This window comes from Oncorhynchus gorbuscha, linkage group LG13 (assembly GCF_021184085.1).
Source record: "Oncorhynchus gorbuscha isolate QuinsamMale2020 ecotype Even-year linkage group LG13, OgorEven_v1.0, whole genome shotgun sequence".
NCBI lineage: Eukaryota > Metazoa > Chordata > Actinopteri > Salmoniformes > Salmonidae > Oncorhynchus > Oncorhynchus gorbuscha.
The window spans coordinates 11184328-11197017 of record NC_060185.1 but is presented as its reverse complement, the minus strand read 5'-3'; the positions used below and the strand labels follow the sequence as shown (position 1 = coordinate 11197017).

The following is a 12690-nucleotide window of genomic DNA, read 5'->3' as shown; positions in this document are numbered from 1 at the left end:
AGTGGCTCCAGGTGTTACAGTGGACAGGGGCTCCAGGTGTTACAGTGGACAGGGGCTCCAAGTCTTAGTGGCTCCAGGTGTTACAGTGGACAGTGGCTCCAGGTGTTACAGTGGGCAGGGGCTCCAGGTGTTACAGTGGGCAGGGGCTCCAGGTGTTACAGTGGGCAGGGGCTCCAGGTGTTAGTGGACATTGGCTCCAGGTGTTACAGTGGGCAGTGGCTCCAGGTGTTACAGTGGCTCCAGGTGTTACAGTGGACAGGGGCTCCAGGTGTTACAGTGGGCAGTGGCTCCAGGTGTTAGTGACTCCAGGTGTTACAGTGGCCAGGGGCTCCAGGTGTTACAGTGGGCAGGGGCTCCAGGTGTAACAGTGGACAGGGGCTCCAAGTCTTAGTGGCTCCAGGTGTTACAGTGGACAGTGGCTCCAGGTGTTACAGTGGGCAGGGGCTCCAGGTGTTACAGTGGGCAGGGGCTCCAAGTCTTAGTGGCTCCAGGTCTTAGTGGCCAGGGGCTCCAGGTGTTACAGTGGACAGCGGCTCCAGGTGTGACAGTGGACAGTGGCTCCAGGTGTGAAAGTGGACAGTGGCTCCAGGTGTTACAGTGGACAGGGGCTCCAGGTGTTACAGTGGACAGGGGCTCCAGGTGTTACAGTGGACAGGGGCTCCGGGTGTTACAGTGGACAGGGGCTCCGGGTGTTACAGTGGACAGGGGCTCCATGTGTTACAGTGGGCAGTGGCTCCGGGTGTTACAGTGTACAGTGGCTCCGGGTGTTACAGTGGACAGTGGCTCCAGGTGTTACAGCGGGCAGTGGCTCCAGGTGTTACAGCGGGCAGTGGCTCCAGGTGTTACAGTGGGCAGTGGCTCCAGGTGTTACAGTGGACAGTGGCTCCAGGTGTTACAGTGGACAGTGGCTCCAGGTGTTACAGTGGACAGTGGCTCCAGGTGTTACAGTGGACAGTGGCTCCAGGTGTTACAGTGGACAGTGGCTCCAGGTGTTACAGTGGACAGTGGCTCCAGGTGTTACAGTGGGCAGTGGCTCCAGGTGTTACAGTGACTCCAGGTGTTACAGTGGACAGTGGCTCCAGGTGTTACAGTGGACAGCGGCTCCAGGTGTTACAGTGGACAGCGGCTCCAGGTGTTACAGTGGACAGCGGCTCCAGGTGTTACAGTGGACAGCGGCTCCAGGTGTTACAGTGGACAGGGACTCCAAGTCTTAGTGGCTCCAGGTGTTACAGTGGACAGTGGCTCCAGGTGTTACAGTGGGCAGGGGCTCCAGGTGTTACAGTGGGCAGGGGCTCCAGGTGTTACAGTGGGCAGGGGCTCCAGGTGTTACAGTGGGCAGGGGCTCCAGGTGTTACAGTGGGCAGGGGCTCCAGGTGTTAGTGGACATTGGCTCCAGGTGTTACAGTGGGCAGTGGCTCCAGGTGTTACAGTGGCTCCAGGTGTTACAGTGGACAGGGGCTCCAGGTGTTACAGTGGGCAGTGGCTCCAGGTGTTACAGTGACTCCAGGTGTTACAGTGGCCAGGGGCTCCAGGTGTTACAGTGGGCAGGGGCTCCAGGTGTAACAGTGGACAGGGGCTCCAAGTCTTAGTGGCTCCAGGTGTTACAGTGGACAGTGGCTCCAGGTGTTACAGTGGGCAGGGGCTCCAGGTGTTACAGTGGGCAGGGGCTCCAAGTCTTAGTGGCTCCAGGTCTTAGTGGCCAGGGGCTCCAGGTGTTACAGTGGACAGCGGCTCCAGGTGTGACAGTGGACAGTGGCTCCAGGTGTGACAGTGGACAGTGGCTCCAGGTGTTACAGTGGACAGTGGCTCCAGGTGTTACAGTGGACAGGGGCTCCAGGTGTTACAGTGGACAGGGGCTCCAGGTGTTACAGTGGACAGGGGTCGGGTGTTACAGTGGCAGTCAGGGGCTCCGGTGTTACAGTGGACAGGGGCTCCATGTGTTACAGTGGGCAGTGGCTCCAGGTGTTACAGTGGACAGTGGCTCCAGGTGTTACAGTGGACAGGGGCTCAGGTGTTACAGTGGACAGGGGGTGGTCCAGGTGTTACAGTGGACAGTGGCTCCAGGTGTTACAGTGGGCAGGGGCTCCAGGTGTTACAGTGGGCAGGGGCTCCAGGTGTTACAGTGGGCAGGGGCTCCAGGTGTTAGTGGACATTGGCTCCAGGTGTTACAGTGGGCAGTGGCTCCAGGTGTTACAGTGGCTCCAGGTGTTACAGTGGACAGGGGCTCCAGGTGTTACAGTGGGCAGTGGCTCCAGGTGTTAGTGACTCCAGGTGTTACAGTGGCCAGGGGCTCCAGGTGTTACAGTGGGCAGGGGCTCCAGGTGTAACAGTGGACAGGGGCTCCAAGTCTTAGTGGCTCCAGGTGTTACAGTGGACAGTGGCTCCAGGTGTTACAGTGGGCAGGGGCTCCAGGTGTTACAGTGGGCAGGGGCTCCAAGTCTTAGTGGCTCCAGGTCTTAGTGGCCAGGGGCTCCAGGTGTTACAGTGGACAGCGGCTCCAGGTGTGACAGTGGACAGTGGCTCCAGGTGTGAAAGTGGACAGTGGCTCCAGGTGTTACAGTGGACAGGGGCTCCAGGTGTTACAGTGGACAGGGGCTCCAGGTGTTACAGTGGACAGGGGCTCCGGGTGTTACAGTGGACAGGGGCTCCGGGTGTTACAGTGGACAGGGGCTCCATGTGTTACAGTGGGCAGTGGCTCCGGGTGTTACAGTGTACAGGTGTTACAGTGGACAGTGGCTCCAGGTGTTACAGCGGGCAGTGGCTCCAGGTGTTACAGCGGGCAGTGGCTCCAGGTGTTTGGGCAGTGGCTCCAGGTGTTACAGTGGACAGTGGCTCCAGGTGTTACAGTGGACAGTGGCTCCAGGTGTTACAGTGGACAGTGGCTCCAGGTGTTACAGTGGACAGTGGCTCCAGGTGTTACAGTGGACAGTGGCTCCAGGTGTTACAGTGGACAGTGGCTCCAGGTGTTACAGTGGGCAGTGGCTCCAGGTGTTACAGTGACTCCAGGTGTTACAGTGGACAGTGGCTCCAGGTGTTACAGTGGACAGCGGCTCCAGGTGTTACAGTGGACAGCGGCTCCAGGTGTTACAGTGGACAGCGGCTCCAGGTGTTACAGTGGACAGCGGCTCCAGGTGTTACAGTGGACAGGGACTCCAAGTCTTAGTGGCTCCAGGTGTTACAGTGGACAGTGGCTCCAGGTGCTGGGCAGGGGCTCCAGGTGTTACAGTGGGCAGGGGCTCCAGGTGTTACAGTGGGCAGGGGCTCCAGGTGTTACAGTGGGCAGGGGCTCCAGGTGTTAGTGGACATTGGCTCCAGGTGTTACAGTGGGCAGTGGCTCCAGGTGTTACAGTGGCTCCAGGTGTTACAGTGGACAGGGGCTCCAGGTGTTACAGTGGGCAGTGGCTCCAGGTGTTACAGTGACTCCAGGTGTTACAGTGGCCAGGGGCTCCAGGTGTTACAGTGGGCAGGGGCTCCAGGTGTAACAGTGGACAGGGGCTCCAAGTCTTAGTGGCTCCAGGTGTTACAGTGGACAGTGGCTCCAGGTGTTACAGTGGGCAGGGGCTCCAGGTGTTACAGTGGGCAGGGGCTCCAAGTCTTAGTGGCTCCAGGTCTTAGTGGCCAGGGGCTCCAGGTGTTACAGTGGACAGCGGCTCCAGGTGTGACAGTGGACAGTGGCTCCAGGTGTGACAGTGGACAGTGGCTCCAGGTGTTACAGTGGACAGTGGCTCCAGGTGTTACAGTGGACAGGGGCTCCAGGTGTTACAGTGGACAGGGGCTCCAGGTGTTACAGTGGACAGGGGCTCCAGGTGTTACAGTGGACAGGGGCTCTGGGTGTTACAGTGGACAGGGGCTCCGGGTGTTACAGTGGACAGTGGCTCCGGGTGTTACAGTGGACAGTGGCTCCAGGTGTTACAGTGGACAGTGGCTCCAGGTGTTACAGCGGACAGTGGCTCCAGGTGTTACAGCGGACAGTGGCTCCAGGTGTTACAGCGGGCAGTGGCTCCAGGTGTTACAGTGGACAGTGGCTCCAGGTGTTACAGTGGACAGTGGCTCCAGGTGTTACAGTGGACAGTGGCTCCAGGTGTTACAGTGGACAGTGGCTCCAGGTGTTACAGTGGACAGTGGCTCCAGGTGTTACAGTGGACAGTGGCTCCAGGTGTTACAGTGGACAGTGGCTCCAGGTGTTACAGTGGACAGTGTCTCCAGGTGTTACAGGGGATCCAGGCATTAGTGGGCAGTGTGTGAGGAGCTCAGCACCAGAAGAGATGAGTAATATCCACTGCTCAGCACACACACACACACACACAAAGATTCACTACCCCACTGCTGCTGTGTCGTAAAACATACAGGGCTGGGGTACACACACACACACACTCCCCCCACCCCCTCGTTAACCTCACCAGTTCTTTGCTCTCCCCAGAGAAGGCCTCCTCTACGTACAGCCTTCCAACAGCGTTGTCCATATTGTTGTTGACGTAGATGGCACACTGCCGCCACACCGCCGCCTCCGACGTGGTACCGTACAACGCCTGCAGGGGGACAACGCAGCATGGCTCACACTGATGACATCACACACACAGAGAGATAGTGAGATGTAGGAAGAGAAGACGGCATAGAGATAAAGGCGGGAGGGGAGAGTAAAAGGAGGAGATGGCGTGTCTGTACCTTGCGGAAGGCTTTCCTGGTGTCTCTGTACTGTCTGCTCAAACCCACCACCATGTTCATGACAAAACGCCACACCATGTAATTCTGCAGGTCTCTGGAAACAACAACATGGATGTACTACACCAGCAACTAGCTACAATGCACTGGACTAGAATGTTTGAATAACTGATGCTTATCATCAATTTACAATTCTGTGTATTTTTCAACGTTCTCACCTCAGTGTAATTGGCTAGGACAAGGCTGAGTCAATATGCTCACCTGAGTGTAATTGGCTATGACAAGGCTGAGTCAATGTGCTCACCTCTTGGTGTACTTGGCCAGAACAGGGTTGAGCCGTCTGAAGTAGTTAGGTGCGTAGTTGATAACATTCTCTGTGTCAGGCACAGTGATGCCGACCGTCCCCATGATTTTCCTGGTGAAGTAACTCCAGTCAAACACCTGAGAGGAGGGGGTTCATCATCAGACATAGTTAACAGAGCAGAAAACTCACGCATAGCACGCACACACAGTCTCTTACTTCTGTGTCGACCTCCAGGCTGAAGTTAGCATTGAGAACACCCAGCTCCATGTTGTTGTAGAGGAGAACTGGGTTGTTACGGTCCTCTGGAGTATCAGTGGCCTGTTGATAAACCGTATGTTAATCAACAACAGGCATTGTTGGACACATCATAAAGGCCCGTCTGTCAATGAACACACAGCAGTGTTGGTCCAGACACCTCCAACAAACAGCATTTTGAGGCCAAGGGGTGTAAATAAAAATTCTGGTTCTATTGTAAAAACCTGTTGATCTGTTACAAATCTGTTTAGAAAGAGCACATGGGCTCAGGGCTTGGGTACCAACTGGTAAGAACCAGCAGCACCTGGTTACCACACCAACTGGTAAGAACCAGCAGCACCTGGTTACCACACCAACTGGTAAGAACCAGCAGCACCTGGTTACCACACCAACTGGTAAGAACCAGCAGCACCTGGGTACCACACCAACTGGTAAGAACCAGCAGCACCTGGTTACCACACCAACTGGTAAGAACCAGCAGCACCTGGTTACCACACCAACTGGTAAGAACCAGCAGCACCTGGTTACCACACCAACTGGTAAGAACCAGCAGCACCTGGGTACCACACCAACTGGTAAGAACCAGCAGCACATGGTTACCACACCAACTGGTAAGAACCAGCAGCACCTGGTTACCACACCAACTGGTAAGAACCAGCAGCACCTGGTTACCACACCAACTGGTAAGAACCAGCAGCACCTGGGTACCACACCAACTGGTAAGAACCAGCAGCACCTGGTTACCACACCAACTGGTAAGAACCAACAGCACCTGGTTACCACACCAACTGGTAAGAACCAGCAGCACCTGGTTACCACACCAACTGGTAAGAACCAGCAGCACCTGGTTACCACACCAACTGGTAAGAACCAGCAGCACCTGGTTACCACACCAACTGGTAAGAACCAGCAGCACCTGGTTACCACACCAACTGGTAAGAACCAGCAGCACCTGGGTACCACACCAACTGGTAAGAACCAGCAGCACCTGGTTACCACACCAACTAGTAAGAACCAACAGCACCTGGGTACCACACCAACTGGTAAGAACCAGCAGCACCTGGTTACCACACCAACTAGTAAGAACCAACAGCACCTGGGTACCACACCAACTGGTAAGAACCAACAGCACCTGGTTACCACACCAACTGGTAAGAACCAGCAGCACCTGGGTACCACACCAACTGGTAAGAACCAGAGCTGTAAAACATATATTGGTTCAGAACTTGTGAAAGAGCACAGTTTGATGTATGTATGTATGTATGTATGTATGTATGTATGTATGTATGTATGTATGTATGTATGTATGTATGTATGTATGTATGTATGTATGTATGCATATATGTACAGTTGAAGTCTGAAGTTTACATACACCTTATCCAAATACATTTAAACTCAGTTTTTCACAATTTCTGACATTTAATCATAGTAAACATTCCCTGTCTTAGGTCAGTTAGGATCACCACTTTATTTTAAGAATGTGAAATGTCAGATAAATAGTAGAGAGTATGATTTATTTCAGCTTTTATTTATTTCATCACATTCCCAGTGGGTCAGAAGTTTACATAAACTCAATTAGTATTTGGTAGCATTGCCTAAAATTGTTTTACTTGGGTCAAACGTTTCTTGTAGCCTTCCACAAGCGTCCCACAATAAGTTGGGTGAATTTTGGCCAATTCCTCCTGACAGAGCTGGTGTAACTGAGTCAGGTTTGTAGGCCTCCTTGCTCGCACATGCTGTTTCAGTTCTGCCCACAAATTTTCTATAGGATTGAGGTCAGGGCTTTGTGATGGCCACTCCAATAACTTGACTTTGTTGTCCTTAAGCCATTTTGACACAAATTTGAAAGTATGCTTGGGGTCATTGTCCATTTGGAAGACCCTTTGCGAACCAACCTTTAACTTCCTGACTGATGTCTTGAGATGTTGCTTCAATATATTCCATCTATTTTGTGAAGTGCACCAGCCACTCCTGTAGCCCCTCCTCCACACCGTGCTTCATGGTTGGGATGGTGTTCTGCGGCTTGCAAAGAATACCCCCTTCTCCTCCAAACATAACGATGGTCATTATGGCCAAACAGTTCTATTTTTGTTTCATCAGACCAGAGTGTTTATACTTGCGTACTATTGTTTTTACAGATGAATGTGGTACCTACAGGCATTTGGAAATTGCTCCCAAGGACGAACCAGACTTGTGGAGGTCAACATTTTTTTTCTGAAGTCTGGGCTGACTTCTTTTGATTTTCCCATGATGTCAAGCAAAGAGGCACTGAGCTTGAAGGTAGGCCTTGAAATACATCCACAGGTACACCTCCAATTAACTCAAATGATGTCAATTAGCCTATCAGAAGCTTCTAAAGCCATGACATCGTTTTCTGGAATTTTCCAAGCTGTTTAAAGGCACAGTCAACTTAGTGTATGTAAACTTCTGTCCCACTGAATTATAAGTGAAATAATCTGTCTAAACATTTTTTGTAAAAATTACTTGTGTCATGCACAAAGTAGATGTCCTAACCGACTTACCAGAAATATAGTTTGTTAACAAGAAATGTGTGGAGTGGTAGGAAAACAAGTTTTAATGACTCCAACCTCAGTGTATGTAAACTTCCGACTTCAACTGTATACCACAGGTCAAAAGTTTTAGAGCACCTGCTCATTCAATGGTTTTTCTTTATTTGTACTATTTTCTACATTGTAGAATAATAGTGAAGACATCAAAACTATGAAATAACACATATGGGAAACATGTAGTAACCAAAAAAAGTATTCTTTAAATCAAGTTTTCAGCTGTGCTAACATGATTGCAAAAGCGTTTTCAAATTATCAATTAGCTTGTTGCTGATAATGGGCCTCTGTAGATAGTCTTTATTTTTTATTTTTTTAAATCAGCCGTTTCCAGCTATAATAGTCATGTACAACATTAACAATGTCTACACTATATTTCTGATCAATGATGATGAATTTAATTGACAAAAAAAGTGCTTTTCTTTCAAAAACAAGGAAATGTCTAAGTGACACCAAACTTCTGAATGGTAGTATATATACTATAAATCAGCTGTGTTTGTCAGGGTTAGAAAAAGGTACCAGACCTCTGAATGGTAGTATATATATATACTATAAATCAGCTGTGTTTGCCAGGGTTAGAAAAAGGTGACACCAAATCAGGCCCTCGAGGACTGGAGTTTCCCGCCCCCTGATCTAGAGGACCACCATTATCTCTCACTCATCTTCACAGTCATTTGTTACAACACAACAGCAGCTCATAAGTAAAGCAGGTGTTTCCTAGAACAGCGGAGTGGAACTTACATTGGCGATGTCCTTCTCCAGCTCAATGACCCTGGTGACCTCATCTCTGATCTGGGTCTCGTTGACCACCAGGCTGCGGTCGGTGCGGATAAGCTTGGCTAAGTCTATCATGAACTGTTTGTATGCTCTACATGGCTGGGAGGACACACACAGAAACACGCCTTGTAGTATCAACAGAAAGGAAAAGCAGTCATAAGTAGTTGGGTAGCTAAAGAAGAATGAGAGATACTGTATTCACATCACCGTAACTATAATGAGAGATACTGTATTCACATCACTGTAACTACAGAGACACTGTATTCACATCACTGTAACCACAGAGACACTGTATTCACATCACTGTAACCACAGAGACACTGTATTCACATCACTGTAACCACAGAGACACTGTATTCACATCACTGTAACCACAGAGACACTGTATTCACATCACTGTAACCACAGAGATACTGTATTCACATCACTGTAACCACAGAGATACTGTATTCACATCACTGTAACCACAGAGACACTGTATTCACATCACTGTAACCACAGAGATACTGTATTCACATCACTGTAACCACAGAGATACTGTATTCACATCACTGTAACCACAGAGACACTGTATTCACATCACTGTAACCACAGAGATACTGTATTCACATCACTGTAACCACAGATATACTGTATTCACATCACTGTAACTACAGAGATACTGTATTCACATCACTGTAACTACAATGAGAGATACTGTATTCACATCACTGTAACTACAATGAGAGATACTGTATTCACATCACTGTAACTACAATGAGAGATACTGTATTCACATCACTGTAACTATAATGAGAGATACTGTATTCACATCACTGTAACTACAATGAGAGATACTGTATTCACATCACTGTAACTATAATGAGAGATACTGTATTCACATCACTGTAACTATAATGAGAGATACTGTATTCACAACACTGTAACTATAATGAGAGATACTGTATTCACATCACTGTAACTACAGAGATACTGTATTCACAACACTAACTATAATGAGAGATACTGTATTCACATCACTGTAACTATGATGACAGATACTGATCTTATCCTAAACTGATGCTGAGGGCTTGGAGTCTATGCTGATGTGGGTCGTTGTGTGTTCTGGGTGGATGGACCAGTGATCAGAACAACAGGAAACCCAGACATACCTGTACAGAGAACTCCTTTCCGCCACAACTCCAGACAGAGAAATAATGTGTGTATGTGCTTAGCGGGTAGATGCCTACCTCTGCATAGGACCCAGTACAGCTATAGTGATCTCTGGATAAGAGGCCAAGGCTGGTTTGCTGGTCAAACTGGCAAAAGAGAGAGAAAGAGAGAGAAAGAGAGAGAAAGAGAGAGAAAGAGAGAGAAAGAGAGAAAATGCTTTTTTTTATCAGGACACAAGCAGCCAACAGCAGGAGAAAGCCAATACACTCACTAAACACTAAACACCCAGACCATACAGCCTATCCATACTACTCATTAGGTCAGAAACTGCATGGTTAATAGTTGGTATGACTGTTAAACAGAACAGGATACATTCAGGAGAGCAGTGGCTCATTCGTAGACATATAATAGGCCATTCCCACAGGGCGGCGCACAATTGGCCAAGCGTCGTCCCTCGTAGGTTTTGGCCGGTGTAGACAGTCATTGGCCAAGCGTCGTCCCTTAGGGTTTCGTAGGTTTTGGCCGGTGTAGACAGTCATTGGCCAAGCGTCGTCCCTCTTAGGTTTTGGCCGGTGTAGACAGTCATTGGCCAAGCGTCGTCCCTCTTAGGTTTTGGCCGGTGTAGACAGTCACAGTCAGGGTTTGGCGGTGTAGACAGTCATTGGCCAAGCGTCGTCCCTCTTAGGGTTTGGCGTAGACAGTCATTCCCTCTTAGGGTTTGGCCGGTGTAGACAGTCATTGGCCAAGCGTCGTCCCTCTTAGGTTTTGGCCGGTGTAGACAGTCATTAGGGTTTGGCCGGTGTAGACAGTCATTGGCCAAGCGTCCCTCTTAGGGTTTGGCCCTCTTAGGGTTTGGCCGGTGTAGACAGTCATTGGCCAGCGCCGTCCCTCTTAGGTTTGGCGGTGTAGACAGTCCCTCGTAGGTTTTGGCCGGTGTAGACAGTCATTGGCCAAGCGTCGTCCCTCTTAGGGTTTGGCCGGTGTAGACAGTCATTGGCCTTAGGGTTTGGCCGGTGTAGACAGTCATTGGCCAAGCGTCGTCCCTCTTAGGGTTTGGCCGGTGTAGACAGTCATTGGCCAAGCGTCGTCCCTCTTAGGGTTTGGCCGGTGTAGACAGTCATTGGCCAAGCGTCGTCCCTCTTAGGGTTTGGCCGGTGTAGACAGGCAGTCATTGGCCAAGCGTCGTCCCTCTTAGGGTTTGGCCGGTGTAGACAGTAGGCAGTCTTAGGGTTTGGCCGGTGTAGACAGTCGTCGTCCCTCTTAGGGTTTGGCCGGTGTAGACAGGTCTTAGGGTTTGGCCGTCCCTCTTAGGGTTTGGCCGGTGTAGGCAGTCATTGGCCAAGCGTCGTCCCTCTTAGGTTTTGGCCGGTGTAGGCAGTCATTGGCCAAGCGTCGTCCCTCTTAGGTTTTGGCCGGTGTAGGCAGTCATTGGCCAAGCGTCGTCCCTCTTAGGGTTTGGCCGGTGTAGGCAGTCATTAGGTCCCTTTAGGTTTTGGCCGGTGTAGGCAGTCATTGGTCCCCGTAGGTTTTGGCCGGTGTAGGCAGTCGTCCCTCTTAGGGTTTGGCCGGTGTAGGCAGTCATTGGCCAAGCGTCGTCCCTCTTAGGGTTTGGCCGGTGTAGGCAGTCATTGGCCAAGCGTCGTCCCTCGTAGGTTTTGGCCGGTGTAGACAGTCATTGTAAAATAAGAATTTGTTCTTAAATCAACTTGTTAAACACATCTAAATAACAATGCCTGGTAAATACATGCAGACGGATCTGTGTGCGTTTCTGTAAAAACAGAGGTTGTGTGACCAATGAGAGCACGTACTGCTAATGTAGGAGGTTCAGAGAATTTAGTGTGTGAATAGCTCACACTGTTAGATTTAAGGTATACAAAAGATTTAGTAGTTTGAGCAAATAGGTACACTAAATCCCTACCCAAGAGGGCGCAGGTGACGGAGTATAGGCGTCTCTCTGCATGTGACGGAGTACAGGCGTCTCTCTGCGCATGTGACGGAGTACAGGTGTCTCTGTGCATGTGACGGAGTACAGGTGTCTCTGTGCATGTGACGGAGTACAGGCGTCTCTGCGCATGTGACGGAGTACAGGCGTCTCTCTGCGCATGTGACGGAGTACAGGTGTCTCTCTGCGCATGTGACGGAGTACAGGCGTCTCTGTGCATGTGACGGAGTACAGGCGTCTCTCTGTGCATGTGACGGAGTACAGGCGTCTCTGTGCATGTGACGGAGAGGCGTCTCTCTGCGCACAGGTAGGCGTCTCTGTGCATGTGACGGAGTACAGGTGTCTCTGTGCATGTGACGGAGTACAGGCGTCTCTGCGCATGTGACGGAGTATAGGCGTCTCTCTGTGCATGTGACGGAGTACAGGTGTCTCTGTGCATGTGACGGAGTACAGGCGTCTCTCTGTGCATGTGACGGAGTATAGGTGTCTCTGTGCATGTGACGGAGTGCGCACAGGCGTCTCTCTGTGCATGTGAGGCGTCTCTGGCATGTAGGCGTCTCTCTGCGCATGTGACGGAGTATAGGCTGTGCATGTCTCTGCTGTGCATGTGACGGAGTATAGGCGTCTCTCTGCGCATGTGACGGAGTATAGGCGTCTCTGTGCATGTGACGGAGTCAGGTGTCTCTGTGCATGTGACGGAGTATAGGCGTCTCTGTGCATGTGACGGAGTACAGGCGTCTCTGTGCATGTGACGGAGTACAGGCGTCTCTGCGCATGTGACGGAGTAGGCGTGTCTCTGCGCATGTGACTATAGGCGTCTCTGTGCGCATGTGACGGAGTACAGGTGTCTCTGCGCATGTGACGGAGTACAGGCGTCTCTGTGCATGTGACGGAGTATAGGTGTCTCTGTGCATGTGACGGAGTACAGGTGTCTCTGTGCATGTGACGGAGTACAGGTGTCTCTGTGCATGTGACGGGGTACAGGTGTCTCTGTGCATGTGACGGAGTACAGGTGTCTCTGCATGTGACGAGAG

The 12690-nt window shown here is 50.7% G+C and overlaps 1 protein-coding gene across 7 annotated transcripts in view; it reads right to left on the bottom strand.

Moving 5' to 3' along the window:
• The window catches only part of LOC123992502 (neprilysin-like), an 86213-nt gene that overhangs the window by 25197 nt on the left and 48326 nt on the right, over positions 1-12690 (bottom strand). For all 7 annotated transcript variants that reach the window (XM_046293698.1, XM_046293692.1, XM_046293693.1 and 4 more), the window contains 6 exons: positions 9792-9860; positions 8527-8661; positions 5183-5284; positions 4967-5103; positions 4666-4759; positions 4401-4529 (listed from right to left, as the gene is read on the bottom strand). In XM_046293698.1, coding sequence (XP_046149654.1) covers positions 4401-4529; positions 4666-4759; positions 4967-5103; positions 5183-5284; positions 8527-8661; positions 9792-9860 — 666 coding nt within the window. The remainder of the gene's footprint in view (positions 1-4400; positions 4530-4665; positions 4760-4966; positions 5104-5182; positions 5285-8526; positions 8662-9791; positions 9861-12690) is intronic.